The sequence below is a fragment of the Lathyrus oleraceus genome, chromosome 2 (assembly GCF_024323335.1).
Source record: "Lathyrus oleraceus cultivar Zhongwan6 chromosome 2, CAAS_Psat_ZW6_1.0, whole genome shotgun sequence".
NCBI lineage: Eukaryota > Viridiplantae > Streptophyta > Magnoliopsida > Fabales > Fabaceae > Lathyrus > Lathyrus oleraceus.
In genome coordinates this window covers 473,620,047-473,635,893 of record NC_066580.1, presented here as the reverse complement: position 1 = coordinate 473,635,893, position 15,847 = coordinate 473,620,047, and the positions used below count along the sequence as shown (strand labels likewise).

The following is a 15,847-nucleotide window of genomic DNA, read 5'->3' as shown; positions in this document are numbered from 1 at the left end:
ATACATATTCTTTTCAAAAGGAAACCCGGTGGTGCACGTCAACCTCTCGTCCGAATGAGTTCGAAGACTTCACGTAGGGCCTCCTAAAGTTAGCTTATAGCTGTTAATTGGTAATTGAATTTTAAATAATTCAAAGTTTTTTTTTCTCTTAGTAAAGAGATTCTCACTACAGGTGCTACGAGGTTTCATAAGCTAGTAGGGAGGTTTCAGTTGCTATCTTTCTCAAGGCAGTATCTCTTAGTTAAGGATTTCACATCTTCTCTATACCCACATGTTCACTAATTCTTGCAGTGATACAGATCCTGTGAAATCTTTGTTAAGATACACACTACATCTTTCTGGAGAAGAACAATTGATTCTCATTTTCTTCTCGCCCTCATTTACCATGTCCTTTGATTACGATTACAACAATCAATTTGAGGCTACCGATCCTCTGCATCAAAATTGCAACATTCTTCACTCCGTTCCTGTCATTGGGGAATGGGGTTGAAGATAAAGTTTAGGGTTTTCAAATACCTCTATGATTCTAATCAGCGTCCGCAAACAAAAAGGCATGCACTTTCATTCATGCTTCCCTTTCATATTATTCTACCAATTTCTCATCAATTTTTCTTCAATTTACTGTATAGTATTCTGTTCCTTCCAATTTATGCTAGCTCAATTAGTCATTCTGAATTGATATGTACATAGTTCAAACTTAGAGCTTTATCTTCATTTTTACCCTTCAATTTCGATGATATTAATTTTCTTAGAAATGATACTCTATCACATGTATATTGAATTGTTTGACCTTGTATGAACGGAGTTTGGCGGCGATTAGGAGAATGTGAAGAATCATTTTGCCACTAGAATTAAAAAGCTTTTGATGATAAAGGGATTTGTGTTTTACACATTCTATTGTATTCATAAGTAGTATTCGAACTTCCTTGCAATCTTGGTTTGAAGATATATTTGTGAAACTAGATAATTTAGGTTACTTAGGTTTCCAAATGTGTAACTTTTAATTTAGTTAATAGTTAAAACTTATAAAAATTTAACTGCATAAAGACTCTGAGAGTGAATCAGAAGGAGAATCTGCAAAACATGTCATTGCATTAACTAGTGTTTGTGAATCTGATGATGACTCAAGTGGAGATGAACTTACATTTGATGAGCTTGCTGCTTCATATAAAGAGCTATGTGTCAAAAGTGTAGAAGTGTGTATACAAGGAGAAAAGCAGAAGAAAATCATCAGGGAGCTGGAAGCTGAGAAGAAGAAGCATCTGACAATCATAGATGGTCTAAATGGTGAGATAACCGTGCTAACTTCTAAGCTAGATCAAAGGACAAAATCCATCAGAATGCTGAATAAAGGAACTGACACTTTGGAAGAGATTCTAAAGGTGGGATAGAAATCAGGAACCATGTCTGGTTTAGGCTTTGTTAAGAAATCCTCAACTGAACGCAAAAGCTCAAAGGTTGAAGTTTAGAAAATCAAGCAGAAGTCACAACCAATGTCACAACATCAGAGAAACAGGAGGAGTAACCATCAGAAGAAGAAATTTCAAAGATGGAGATGTTACTACTGTGGTAGATTTGGTCACATAAAACCCTTCTGTTACAGGTTGCATGGTTATCCTAACGAGACCCCTCAAGTCAGACCTAAGCAGAAGGCATATAAGCATAATGCCCCCATCAAGAAACAACAATGGGTTGCTAAATTGGCTCACACAGCTCTAAGGGCATCTACCAGAGAAGACTGGTATTTTGATAGTGGTTGCTCAAGACATATGACTGGTATGGAGAACTTTTTGGTGGATATACAACCTCATACTACCAGGTATGTGACCTTTGGTGATGGAGCTAAAGGAAAAATCAAAGGTGTTGGTAAGCTGGACAGTCCTGGAGTTCTAGAACTGAATAATGTGCTGTTAGTAAAAGGACTAACTGCTAATCTCATCAGCATAAACCAACTATGTGATCAAGGTTTCTATGTTCAGTTCACTAAGGAAATATGTGTTGTGATGAATGAAGATAATCAGGAAGTTATGCGAGGATCCAGATCCAAAGATAACTGCTATCTATGGGAACCTAAAGTCCCAAACTACTCCTCAATGTGCTCCTTAGCCAAGGAAGAACAGGAAGTGAAGCTGTGGCATGGAAAACTTGGACATCTTCATTTAAGAGGAATGAAGAAGAGCATATCCAAGGAAGCAGTTAGAGGAATCCCAAAGCGGCCTATGGATGAAGGAAAAGTCTGTGGAGAATGTCAGGTGGGAAAGCTAATCAAGATGTCACATCCTAAGCTTGAACATCCTAAAATATCCAAAATATTGGAACTTTTGCCCATGGACTTAATGGGACCTAGGCAGACTGAAAGTCATGAGTTGTCCTCACCTATCAGTCCTCGTCAAAATGGTGTAGTTGCAAGGGAGAAACAGGAGTGTGTATCATTATCCACTGCAAAAGCTAAGTACATAGAATCTGGTAGCAGTTGTTCCCAACTGGTATGGATGAAACAGATGCAGACTGGGTACAATGTCACTCGGAATGTCATGACATTGGATGCTATTCAGTTTGAAAATTTAAAGGGCAAAGTGGGAATATGTCTTCCTGAGAAATTATAGCAACTAATGATGTTAGTTATTTACTGTTTAATAATTCAAATTATTAAACATGTGAGAGTATGCTCTGATTGGTCAACAAATAATAGCTATTGCTCTAGCAACAAGCGTTACCTCTTCCATCGCTTCATCTTTCAGTCACACAATCTTTCTCTCAAAGAAACCTTTCATTTCGCCTCTAAGATATTCATCATGTCGCAACAATCCAACTCATCTTCCTCCAAGAACATGTCTGATTCCTCTAGCTCTGAATCATGCAGAGAAGATCCTGTTGCTGACTCTGCGAATGCCTCACATGCAAGAAGACCTAAAGAAACTGTATCAGGCTTCTCCTTAGAAATCGCTCTTGATGAACGAACCAGAGAAGGTTCCAGGTATGTTCACAATGCCATTGCAACTATGGTGACTGGAATACTGTCTGGTAATCATAAGGTCCTTGGGGTTTCCATTCCCTTAAACACTATTGTACCTAAGAATGTTGCGTATCAAGAAAATACAGAGCCCTTAGGAAAGAATGTCTCTGATGATGTTGAGCAAACTGATGCTCAAAAGGGGTCAAATGTTGACAAACCCTTAGATAATGTGGTTGGTGAGGAAGTCCGTGTCACTCATGATGTCAGTGACAACCCTAACTGTGAAGCTGAAACAGTAGACCTGGAGGAATTTTCTGATAATGAGTTGTTGGCCTCAGTTGTCCCTAGCATAGCCAAAAGGGTTAGGACTAGGAGAGAAAAGAAAACAGTGGCTCAAAGGTCTCCCAGAAAGAAGATTGATGTGCCAACCTCTCCCAATCCAAAGGTGGCAGTCGAGAGTTCCCTCAAGAGGAAAGGTCATGGTCCAACAAAATCTTGGAGCAAAGGGGTGCCCAAGAAAAAGAAGACCAAGGCTGTTGTTGTTGAGTCTGACTCAGATGTTCCATGTGATGTCCCTGACACTTTGTCACAGAAGAAGCCAACCACTAGCAAGCTTGCAGCTAGCGTCCCTGAGGTGCCAATTGACAACATATCTTTCCATTTTGCTTCAAGTGTAAACAGGTAGAAATATGTTTATCAGAAGAGACTGGCTTTGGAAAGGGAATTGGCTCAGAATGTCCTGGAACGTAAGGAGATTATGGACCTTATTCAAGAGGCAGGTTTAATGAAGACTGTGGCTCAGTTCTCAAAGTGCTATGAGACGTTAGTAAAGGAATTTATTGTCAATGTGTCTGAAGAATATGTTGATGGAAAGTCTAAGGAATTCAGAAAAGTGTATGTGCGAGGCAAGTGTGTAAACTTCTCTCCCTCAGTGATCAACATGTATTTGGGAAGGCCTGATGTAGCTCAACCTGAGCTTGAGGTGACTGACAACAAAATTTGTCAAGTCATCACTGCTAATCAAGTCAGGAAGTGGCCTCTCAAAGGTAAATTGGTGGCCAACAAACTGAGTGTCAAGTATGCAATGCTGCACAAAATTGGAGCTGCTAACTGGGTGCCCACCAATCATAAATCTACAGTTGCTGTAATGCTTGGAAAGTTCATATATGCTGTTGGAACCAAAGCCAATTTTGACTATGGAACCTATATTTTTGATCAAACCTTGAAGCATGCAGGAAGCTTCAGTGTGAAGGGGCCTATAGCATTTCCTTCTCTCATATGTGGTATTGTGTTGAATCAGTTTCCAAACATCTTAACAAAGACTGATTCTGTGAAGAAAAGAGACAATCCTTTGTCCTTCAATCATAAGCTGTTCCTAGGTACCCATGTTCCTGACATTGCCATGACAACAGGTGAGACATCAAGTGTTAGCAATCAACCAGGTAAAGCTGCTGTCATTGCAATGCTCAAAGAAACGTGCAAGGAGCTAGAGGCAAGGAAGCTCAATTTGGAAAAATTGATTAGCAAGTTGGAGATGACTGAAGGTGATATGCTTGGTGAAGCTGCTGATGCTGCAGAAGGAGGTGCAAGACAAGGTGCAGAGGGAGAAGAGGATGCTAGTCCTGATGATGGCACAGATGATGATGCTGACTCTGAGTCAGATGAATAAAGCATTTCCTGTGTTTCTGAAATTTGTGTGTAATTTATTTTGTTTTGGTCTGTAATATTAAGTGTTGCTTTGACAACATTTTTGATAAAAAGGGGGAGTAACACCTGTACCCCAGGACAACAGATTTGTTTGAACAAATTTATTTGAAGTTGAAGGTCCTCTACCAGAGGTTATGCTGTTGTTTGAAGTTTTTAACTTCTATGTGTGCTGAGTGTGTTGCTGTTCAACTTCTATGTGTGCTGAGTGTGTTGCTGTTCAACTTCTATGTGTGATGAGTGTATTAGCTAATTTAATTCTCTGCTTGGATGTGTGTATTCCGCTGCTTTGAACTCTGTTGTGATGCCAAGTTGTTTTAGCCAAAAATTTGCCAAAGGGGGAGTTTGTAGATGTTTTTGATTGACTGCATTTTGTGTTAAAACACTAACTGTACTCTGATGTCTTGACTGATGTCATGACATGCTTGAGTAGTATGCTGCAGGATTAGTTAATACAGGGTTTGCTGAATGTCAAACTGGATGTTATGACATTCATCCCTGACAGCAAATACTGAACTATAGAATAGTTGATTTCTCTGTTATAGCTCAGTATTTAATTCAGTCTGTTTTTCAGGAGAATAACAGACCTATCATATAGCCTATTGTCTGAATGTCAAACTGAATGTTATGACATTCATCCCTGACAGCAGATACTGAATTGTAGGCTGGTTGGTTTTACTGTTACAGCTCAGTATTTCTTTCAGGCTGTTTTTCAGGAGAATAACAGAGTTAGCATATGGCCTATGTTCTAACATTCATTCCTGACAGCATATGCTAAAGTGTAGGCTAGTTAGTTTTTCTGTTTCAGTATTTATCTCAGGCTATTTTCAGGAATCTAACAGCTGAGCTAAAATCCAGGAAACTAACAACTGTGCTACAATTAATAGACCTAACAAATAGCCTATTTGTTAGCACTTTAATATGTGGAAATTAGGTTAACTTGCTTAACCTTAATTTTAGGAAATTCAAGTACAAAGACCAAGTGCTGCATTATAAAAGGATGACAATCCTACTTTCAGCAATTCAGAGGTTTTGAAGCGTGAAGCATTTATTAGATCATCATATTTCACTGCTGAATTTAATTGTGTTTTGTATTAGGTCGTATTTGTGAGCCAAGCAATTATCACCTAGATGATTGCATTGGACTAGGGTGTTCATTGAGTTGTAATTGTTGTGTCACTCTAAGCTTTTAAGTGTGAGTGCTGTGTTTCTTGATTAAAGCTGTTAAGCACAATCAAGAGTTGTTTGAAGTATAACTTCGCCATTAACTTTAAACTTATTAAAGGTTGTAATCACTGTGGTGATTGAGGGGGAGTGAATAGGAACTCTGGTCTTAGTTTAAGATTGAAATTGCATTGGGTAGGTCTTAAGTGATAGGATTAAACAATTGGTTTAAGTCCTGAATTAATACTGCTTATAGTGGATTTCCTCCCTGGCTTGGTAGCCCCCAGATGTAGGTGTGTTTGTCACTGAACTAGGTAAACAATTGTCTGTGTTATTTACTGCCCTTTACATTTACGTTCTGCATCATTCTTGTCTGCGCAGAATTGGATGTCATAACATCCAGTGTGACATCGATAATCTGTTACTAGAATTTCAGTTTTTATTTAACCATTTATTTTGTTCTACTGTCAGGGTTTACTGCTATGAAGTTTCTCATGTTTTTTCATCATGATTCATACAGAGGAAAATTTCAGATACACAACATTGAAGGGATTGCAAGGACTTGTGATGGGTTTCAAGCTAATCTATCAACTTTTTGTTCAGGGAAAATTCTTGATTTTGTGAACTGTCTTCCCGAGATTATTATACTGGAGGAACTCCCTCGATCGAGGATCTGGTTCTCTCTCTTTATGGGAAATCAAGTCACTAAGGAACATATTGACCTCTACTTTTTTGCTAAAGATGTTAATAGGTTTGTTTGGTAGACATTTCCTTTATAACTAACAAGATTGGTTTGTTCTGTTCACTTTTGAGTAATTTTTTCCTTCTTTTTGTAGCTATTTGACATATTATAGAGGATTGATGGATTACATCACCAATAATGATTTGGCTCTGAAAGCAAATTTGGACGGGGCTGATCTTTTAATTTTTCCATCAAAGGTTCTGCCTAAGGAAAGCCAGTGTAAGATATTATCTTTAGCAGTGTTATCAAATTGCGGCGCCATGGCCGCTATGGCGGGTATACATGGCGGTTTTTAGGCTCTCCGCAATGGTAAATATTGGGCGCTATTGCGGATTTTTCCGCCATAGTCCGCAATAACAGCGCTGCAAAGCGGCCGATATGGCGGGATTTTGGCTCTCCGCCATGGATTGCCATCCGCCATCGCAGAGTTATTAATCCCAGATAGTGGAGCAGAGCGGCCGACCTCAAAAATGGGATAGCGGGATAACTTTTTGGGCTAATTATATGAATAATCTACCTATATATTTAATGTAGATTAAATAAAATTTTGGACTAATTATATGAAAAAAACAACCTGAAAATGAATAGAAAAACAATTAATAGAGAAGAACCGGGTAGAGAACAAAATAGAAAAGCAGAAAACAGAAGTAGAGTAGAACAAAAATAGAGAGAAGCTTGAAGCAGTTGAGGCGGAAGAGGAGTTAGGACAAGAGAAGCAGCGAGCGGAAAACGCGAGAAGCAGCGAACAGAAGAAACACGATGGAGAAAAGTGAAAACGCAAATGAGAGAAGAGAAAATACGAATGACTATAATAAATTTTCTAATTTTAAATTTTTTAAAGGGTAAAAAGATCTTTTTGCACTAAAAAAAGTCCTAAAAGCAGAAAACCACTCTGGGTCGGGAAGCACACCGCTCCCGTGATCCCAGCTTTCCCGTCCGCTATCCAAAACTGGGATGCGCTCCGCTCCTCCGTAGCGGAGGGTTGCCGCACTGGGAGAGAATCCCGGGATAGCGCCTGGAGCGGCCGCTATTAATAACTCTGCGCCATCGACAATACTGATCTTTAGTCATGATGTATGATTTCATTTCAATTACGCCAAAGTTTTTGTTTACATTTGTCTCTCTTACTATGTTCTTGTTACTTTTGTGCTTGGTAGATTCGAGTAATTTTCCGTTCTTCTGGGGTGTATTCAAAGAACGAAAGGCGAATTACTCCACAAACTCAAACACACAGATCTCAAATGCTCTAGAGGTATTGACATGCTTTGAATTGATTTTACCTTGTTGTTTCTGATCTATGAAGTTATGAAAAATATTTCTCTTTTCCATTACTTAGAATATTGATTGTCCCTAGATAGTACTTGAAGACATTTGATGATTATGGTTTTATACTATTTTATTTATATTTTTGGACGTTGATTGGTTATGACTCCAAAGTTTTGGAAATTATAATTCACATCGTTCCTTCATAAATATTGCATAATCAGTCAACTATCATAGTTAAGTGGGTAAAAATTGAACTACTTTAAGAGTGACATTATTAAATTTGATAAGAATTTGAATATATGTAAATATGTATGTACTTCAAATTTCAATTTTTAAGTGTGCAAATCTACTCAATACTAATGCATACTCTGCTCACTCTTTTGCAGTCAGCAAATGGAGACAAGAAGAAATATCGGTCATTCAATCTGAATGCTGTCCCAGAAGATGTAGATGATGAAACAGAAGTAGCTGAAATTCTTGGAAGTGACAGCAAAAGTGGTACTAGAAATGCACATGTAAGTGGGGTTTATGTCATGGTTATTCTTCTAATTTGTGGCTTGCAGCGGTTGAAGTCAAAATATTTATTAGTTTTATTTTCATTTATATTTGTTTTTTCATTCATTGTTGAAACTTGTTTTCTCATTCATTGTTGATACTTGCTTTCATAGACCAACACTTGAAATCTTTACATTATTTAACGTGACAATGGCTTTAGGATATATTTGTTGCATATATGTCAATAATTTAGATGTCGTTTTATTTTTGGTTGGTGATAGTAGGTTAAAAAAACCGAAAGCATAGTTTGTGATATTATGACATTTGAATGTAATGTAGAGTCTTAGTTTCATAGGTGAAACTGTTAAATTTGAGAGCTAGTATATACAATTTTCATATTAATTGATTCAAAAGTTATCCATAGTTAAACCTATCGCTCAGACATTAATGTAATTTATTAAGTGTTCACAATGACATATATGTTTTCCCTTGCACCGCAAGAAGAGGTTGTGATTAGTTGTTACTAAACAGGTTGAAGAATCTGAAAAAGATATGAAGAACACTCGCTATTGTTCACAAGTCACCGCCCCTGCCTTGACTGCTGCGCCTGCTTCTGCTTCGACTGCTGCACCTGCCTCTGCTGCACCTGCCTCTGTTGCACCTTCCAATGTTCATCTTCATCATACAGGACAGGTAACATACTTCACATACACATCATCTCTGCTGCTTTCTAATTCTGAATTTTGGGGTGCCACTTTGCTGTTTTCATGGGGAGATTCCATTTTTGTGATATTTGAGAATGAGATGGCATTTTGCTGAAATGTGTTTATGGCCATGTCATTTTAATTTTAAAGGAGCGCAACGCAGACAGTGAAAAGCAAATCATTCAAGTAAACTCCAAAAAAGAGTTTACATCTCGTCATATGGGAGACGCACTTTCAGGGCGGGTTCAAACATTGGCAAAAGCAGAGCGGTACATGGATAGGAACGTGGAGGCTACTTCATATGTTGCATCAGATTATTCTCTTACCAAATGTGTGTCTGCTCTTGAAGAGATACAAGATATTTCAGATGACATCTATGGAAAAGCCTTAAAAAAGTTTAAGGACCCTGATTGGAGGGAAATGTTTATTGCTATGTCTGATGATAGGAAACGTGGATGGCTACTCAGACTATAGAAGTTTAGTTTTTTGTTGTTGTAATATTTGATAAGACTTTACTGGGATATGTGGGATATGTGGTGATTCTGATGCAACATACTTCTCTTCTGTTATTTAGGGTCTTTATGCTTATGTACTTATTTCTATTTGTTGAACAATTGTATTCCCTCCCTTTCATATTATAAGTAAATTTCATTTTTTAGATTCATTAAATAATTAGTGTATCTGGTCTATATAGACCAGATACATTAATTATTTAATGAATCTAAAAAATGAAATTTACTGGATTTTCGGTCCTCTGTTCTACCAGTTGAGCTATCCCGACCATTCTTGATGCACCATCCTAATTTTAAGAAATTACTTGAGTCTATGTCAACTAAATAAAAAAAAGGCCATCAAAATGAGGAAATTTAATTGGCTTTTGGGGATAGAAGGACTTGAACCCTCACGATTTCTAAAGTCGACGGATTTTCCTCTTATTAAAAATTTCATTGATGTCGGTATTGACATGTAGAATGGGACTCTATGGGATATGGGATGGAATGGAGGGAGTATGTGTTTTTAGGTGTTGTTTTGAATCTTATTGTTATATTATAAAACCTTTTATTTCACTTTATTTGAATATTTCATTCTTAAAACAATTTTATGAAATTGTATGACTTGTTATAATTGTAAGAAGATTCATAAAATAAGAGTCCACATGATTTTCTGAAAATATTAAGAATAACCCAAAATACAATTCTTAGTTCATGGGATGCATGTAATTCCTTTTATTGTTGTTATCGTTGTAACTTTATTTAAACATGATTTATGTATGTTATCATAACTATTTCAATCATCTTTACTTATTCATATTATTTTATGTGCTTGTGATTTTAAAATAATATTTGCATGTGTATATTTGGATTTGGATGCTCTCATGATATTTGACACGACATTCCTACATGATGCCTGCTATTACAGTTATGCCCTTTAATAAAAATTTCTTGTTTTTTTTAAGTATTTGAAGTTACCGGATTTTTTTCACATTTTTTCAGTTGGATGAAGAAATACCCTTTTTTTTTAAATACCGGAGTTTTTTTTTACACTTTTAAAATATCGGATATTTACAAAATTGTCGGTAAAAATAATGGGAATCTGCAAAATTGTGGATGAAATATCGATTTTTTGAAAATTTTGATGCAAATATACCATTTTAAAAAAAAATTCTAATAGCCTATAATACATGCCAAATATTTTTGAAAAATGCGGTACATACCATTTTTTTTTTGGAAAATTTGAAAAATCCAGTAGATAGTGGTGAGTTTTAGAAAAAAATCATAAGTTTTTGACATTTTTAACAAACTATACCTGATAAAATATATACATATAATGCAAAAAATGCTACAATATCAATACAAAATAAATTATGTTGATTTCCTAACTTCTTCCCAGTACCTAATACGTCTCGCATATGCTGATTCTCATGCTCTTGCACATTTACTATAATTATGTTTCCATCGTTCTGTGACGGGAGGCAACAAACAATTGAATTTCAACTTCACCTAAACCTAATGACTGTTGTCAACAAAACCAACTGCAATAATTTTATGTGTACTCGAAGCTATGCATGAAGCTATCACTAATGAGAAGAATGTAATGTTAAGATTCCTGGACAACGAGACCAATAGGACACTATATATAGAAGCAATAAGGTAACCCATACCAGGAATTGTCATCCACTTCTCACGACCATGCACACCTAAGCTAGCTATCTGTAACACACTCCTAACTTCTGGTACCGTGTCATAGAACACATTGGAATACATTTGATGACTCCCTTCATTATCTCGCATGTGTAACCGAGGTTAAAACTTTTTCGCATCCGAGGTCAAATCCCTTTTTTTGTAGTAGTGATTACTTCTTCCCGGCGACTCTCTCCAAAGTCATCTTCTAAATCTTTAAATAAAATAGTAGGGACAAGCATTCCTGTTTGTTGAAGTGTATTATGGTATCTCGTATGTAAACTAGGGCCAGCAAGTTGCGCATGCAGTGATCATGCACCTGTCGTGTCAATAGTAGATTGAAAAACGTTAAAAGCTCAACTATTCTTTTCACAAAAGTTTGTTTTTAAGAACATCAAAGTGTTAACTACTCAATCCCCAGAATGGCGCCAAAAGTTGTTGTGTTCTAATTTGATTCTTCTCTTATACTCATGTGCAAGTATACACAGTTCACATGTAGTAAGTGATAAAAAAGTAAGAGTATAGTTCCCATAGGAATTATATTAACTTAAGTTGATTCCTCAAAATGTAAACTTGTGCATATTCATGAGCAAAAGACAATAACGATAGTTATGTCTGAGATTCATGGTTAAACAATAAGGTATAATATTAAAGAAGTTTGTGCAAAAGTAAGAGGTATGTTGATAAATGTTCCATTTAATGCTTTTTGCGTGGGTGATAAGATTTGTCGTGATAGGTGAGGTCAGAAAGTGATCTAATGGTGTATGTCTATAATATCAAATACATGCAACTAAGTAAGGAACAAATTCCTAAGTCCCACATTACATTAATGCATGTTCTTTATGATTTATGCTTTCCCCTATGATTATAGTTCTTTATTCCTAATGTAACTCATTAGCAAATATACCTATTATACTATTTTCAACCATATTTATCATGACCACCACTTGTCAAAGGATTCCTCAACATTAACAAGTTTTTATCTACTTCAAAGATAATCAACAAAAGAAATAAATGTATGACAATAAATAACATAACAAAAACTTCCCTAAATGTCACATCATTTCACACAAAAGACTACCTTGCATTAAATTTCACATTGTTCAACATATGAAGTTTAGCTTATAATGAGCTTGACAAATACAACAAATACAACAAATACAACAACCTAAGTTTTCAAGCTAAACATTTCTAAACAATACTAAAAAAGAAATGTAAACCAAAGAGTAACACCACTACTTCTTGCATTATTTAATTAGGAAGAGGCGAGTTTTATCACGCATGAGCATATTGCATTCTTCAATGAGGGTGATGGTGTGTTGGAACAAAATTGGTTTGTATATCCCTTAGGTTTTGATGATAACAAAGTATTTAAAGAACAATTAGGTATACTAATATTTGTTCAAGTGCGCAGGACGATAGACTAAATATTCAAGAATAATCTAAGTATTGGTTATGTTAGGGAACATTTAAAGAGAAACTTAAATATCAGAAGCTGAAGACCAGACTCTGAAGAAACCTACTTTTGAAGATCAGACTCTAAAGAGGTCAACATCTGAAGACCATACTCTGAAGAAGTTAGCCTCTGAAGATCAGACTTTGAAGAAGTCTACTTCTGAAGATCAGAACTTGAAGTCAGTCAAAGCTCAAAGATCAAGGTGACTCTGATAGGTCACTATCAAACTCTGAGGTTATTTTGTCTTCTTCTGATCACATGAATACCTAAGCTATTTTTCATATAGACATATGGAATGTAACTGATAATTCTTTTTGAAGCAAACAAATTTCAAATGATCTTTCAATAACATTAACCATATCAAGAAACATTTCAACGTCTCTGAATTAAGTTTCTCAAAGACTCTCTTGTGCAAACTCTCCAATGACTCTTATCCTTCTCTATATAAGAAGCTGAAGACTTGAAGAACAACAATGAACTATTGACATAAGTTTAACTTAGGATTTATTATCTTTGTATATCTTAGAAATCCCTAAGTCTTAACGAGTCTTTTTGTATTATATTTTGTCTACACCTAGGATTGTATATCAAGTGTATTACCCCAAAAAATGTTTTATGTGTTTGGTAGATTGTCAGAAGTCTCGTACTTAGTGTTTAAGAATTATAAGTCTCTTGCTCGTATGCTTGAGCATCTAAAGTCTATTGCTTGTGTACTTGAGCATCTGAAATCTCTTGCTTGTGTGCTTGAGCATCTGAAATCTCTTGCTTGTATGCTTTAACATTAGATGTATCTTACTTTTTGTTTGAGCATTGGAAGTCTCTTGCTTGTGTGCTTGAGCAAATTGTAATCTTGTCTGATTATAGTGAAATCCCTTGGAAGTGCAAGGGAAATAGACTACTCTCGATTTGTGAGAGGAATCAAGATAATTGTATGTGTCTCCTTCTTTATTTCATTCTTTATCCACTGCTTATCACTCTCTTGTGATTTATACTCTAGACTTTGTGTTTAGAATCTGACTAGAGTTTTAAAAAGAAAGGAAAATTCTAACACAATTCAACATCCCCTCTTGTGTTTTTCTCATCTTCAAATGGAATTAGAGCACGGCCTGTGCTAAACTCTTAACAGTGGTGCATAAAATATCCTAAGAGAAAAACATATTAAATCATGTATGAAATATCTAAGACTGGTAGTGGTTCTCCTAACCCACATGTTACTATTAATAATGATTATAATACTTATGAAAAGAATAACTATACTGCTAGACCTCCAACTTTCAATGGAGACTTTACAGAGTTTGAATGGTGGAAGACTAAGATGTAGACTCACATTATAGGTCTTGATGATGAACTATGGGACATTCTTGAGGTTGTCATTGATATTGCAGTTAATGGAGTTTGAATGGTAACTGACAGAAAAAGTATCACACTTGCTAAAAAAAAGACTTATAGGAAACATCATAGAGTTAAAGGCATTTTGGTAGATGCTCTACCTCACTTTGAGTACATCAAAATTATTTTCAAATCTATTGCTAAAACCATTTTTGAATCCCTATGTGCGACATATGAAGGATATCTGCAAGTAAAGGAAGCAAAGACTAATATCTTGGTTCAACAATATGAATAGTCCAGAATGACAGAAAATGAAGATATTGAAACCATGTTCTCAAGGTTTCAAGTTCTGGTGTCTGGACTTCAGGTTCTGAACAAAAGCTGCACAACCTATGGTCATGTCAAGAATATTCTTAGGAGTCTTTCTGTCATATACAGACCAAAGGCGACAACTATTCAGGAAGCCAAAAACTTAAACACAATAAGTCTTGAAAGCGTTATAAGTAACCTACAGAGCTATGAGACAGAGCTCAATGGAGATAAACCTGCCAAAAAGTCAAAGTCTATTGCTTTTAAATATATTTCCAAATCTACTACGGCTCCTCAACTCTGGGAGTCTGAAGAAGCTTCTCATGTATAAGGTTTTGAATAAGATTCAGATGATGAGGAGATGACCTTTATTATCAAAAGATTTCAATATATGAAAAAGGAGAACAAAATATTCTCTAGAAGAAGTTGTGGCTTCAGATGATCAAGTTCAAAAGACAAGAAAGATGATTAGAAGGGATGTTTCAACTGCAAGAAGCTTGGTCACTTCATTGCTGACTGTCCAGAGTTGCAAAAGGACAAGTCAAAGAAAGGAAGCTATCAGATAGGCAACTTCATAAACAAGTTCAAGAAGAGTCTCATGAAAATATGGGATGAACTTGACAAAGAAGATGAATCAGAAAAAGATGAGGAAAAAGCCAATCTAGCTTTGATGGCTCTTACATCTTTAGACACAGAATCTGACTGAAATTTTGGTTCAGATTATAAAGAAAAGGATGATGTCTTTTCTAAACTATCTCATTCTGATTTGATTACTTTTATTAAAGACCTTATGGGCCAGTGTTAAGAAAAAGCCAAACATATGAAAATCTTGAAAAATCAATATGATATATTGAAAGATGAATTAAAATATTCTCAAAACAAAAATGAAGCTTTATAAAGAGATCATATTGCTATAATAAAAGAAATGTCTGATAAACCCTTTGATGAGCATGAAATGGGTCTTCAGAAGTTTACAATAATTGGATTTAATAGAACAAAACCTGCATCCATGATTTATGGTGTAAGTATAAGCAAAGAAGAAGGTCTTGGTTATTCTCAAAAACCTTTTAATCCAAGGTCTGAAACCTTGATTAAACCAACAAAACATTCTTCTTCAAGCTCTGCTCAGAAAGGGCTAGATTCCTATTTTGTACCTGCTATTGACAAAGCAAAGGTTATGAACCAGTCAAAACCTAAAACTGCCGAGTTAAAGGTTATAAAGAAACCATAACCTAAGACTCTAAAGTCAAAGGTTATGAAGAAAGCAGAACCTAAGACATCTGAATATAAGGTTATGAAAGGTGCATAACCCAAGGCCAATATACATTCAAGACATCAAACTTTTAAATGAAAATTCTTAAATGATCCTAAGCCTTACTATATAAAAGCTAACGTACAAAGTAAGAAGAAGCCTGTCAGAACTAACCCCAAAGGACCCATAAGACTATGGGTACCTAAATCTGAAATTATTTTTCTACAAAATGCTTCAAGGGAGAAGAAAATCAACAATCATGGTACCTGGACAATGGCTACTCACGACAT

General features: G+C 35.8%; 1 protein-coding gene across 3 annotated transcripts; it reads left to right on the top strand.

Moving 5' to 3' along the window:
- Window positions 1-4,566: 4,566 nt before the first annotated feature.
- On the top strand, window positions 4,567-9,645 carry LOC127120522 (uncharacterized). Of its 3 annotated transcripts, none has more exons than XM_051050975.1 (7): window positions 4,567-6,138; window positions 6,345-6,575; window positions 6,661-6,785; window positions 7,724-7,818; window positions 8,219-8,347; window positions 8,859-9,020; window positions 9,182-9,645. In XM_051050975.1, exons 2-7 carry the CDS (start codon window positions 6,514-6,516, stop codon window positions 9,503-9,505), a joined length of 897 nt encoding a protein of 298 aa, XP_050906932.1. In that variant the 5' UTR covers window positions 4,567-6,138; window positions 6,345-6,513; the 3' UTR covers window positions 9,506-9,645. The 3 variants fall into 3 exon arrangements, with proteins under 3 accessions (XP_050906932.1, XP_050906931.1, XP_050906930.1); XM_051050974.1 differs by having other exon boundaries at window positions 6,296-6,575; XM_051050973.1 differs by having other exon boundaries at window positions 4,567-6,575.
- The last annotated feature ends 6,202 nt before the right edge of the window (window positions 9,646-15,847 follow it).

Excerpts from the sequence above, each read along its gene's own strand:
- LOC127120522 (XM_051050974.1), top strand. The coding sequence starts at position 6,307 with ATGAAGTTTCTCATGTTTTTTCATCATGATTCATACAGAGGAAAATTT. Across the intron at positions 6,786-7,723 it reads TCTGCCTAAGGAAAGCCAGT|ATTCGAGTAATTTTCCGTTC; the intron begins GTAAGATATTAT and ends TGTGCTTGGTAG. Across the intron at positions 9,021-9,181 it reads ATCTTCATCATACAGGACAG|GAGCGCAACGCAGACAGTGA; the intron begins GTAACATACTTC and ends TTAATTTTAAAG.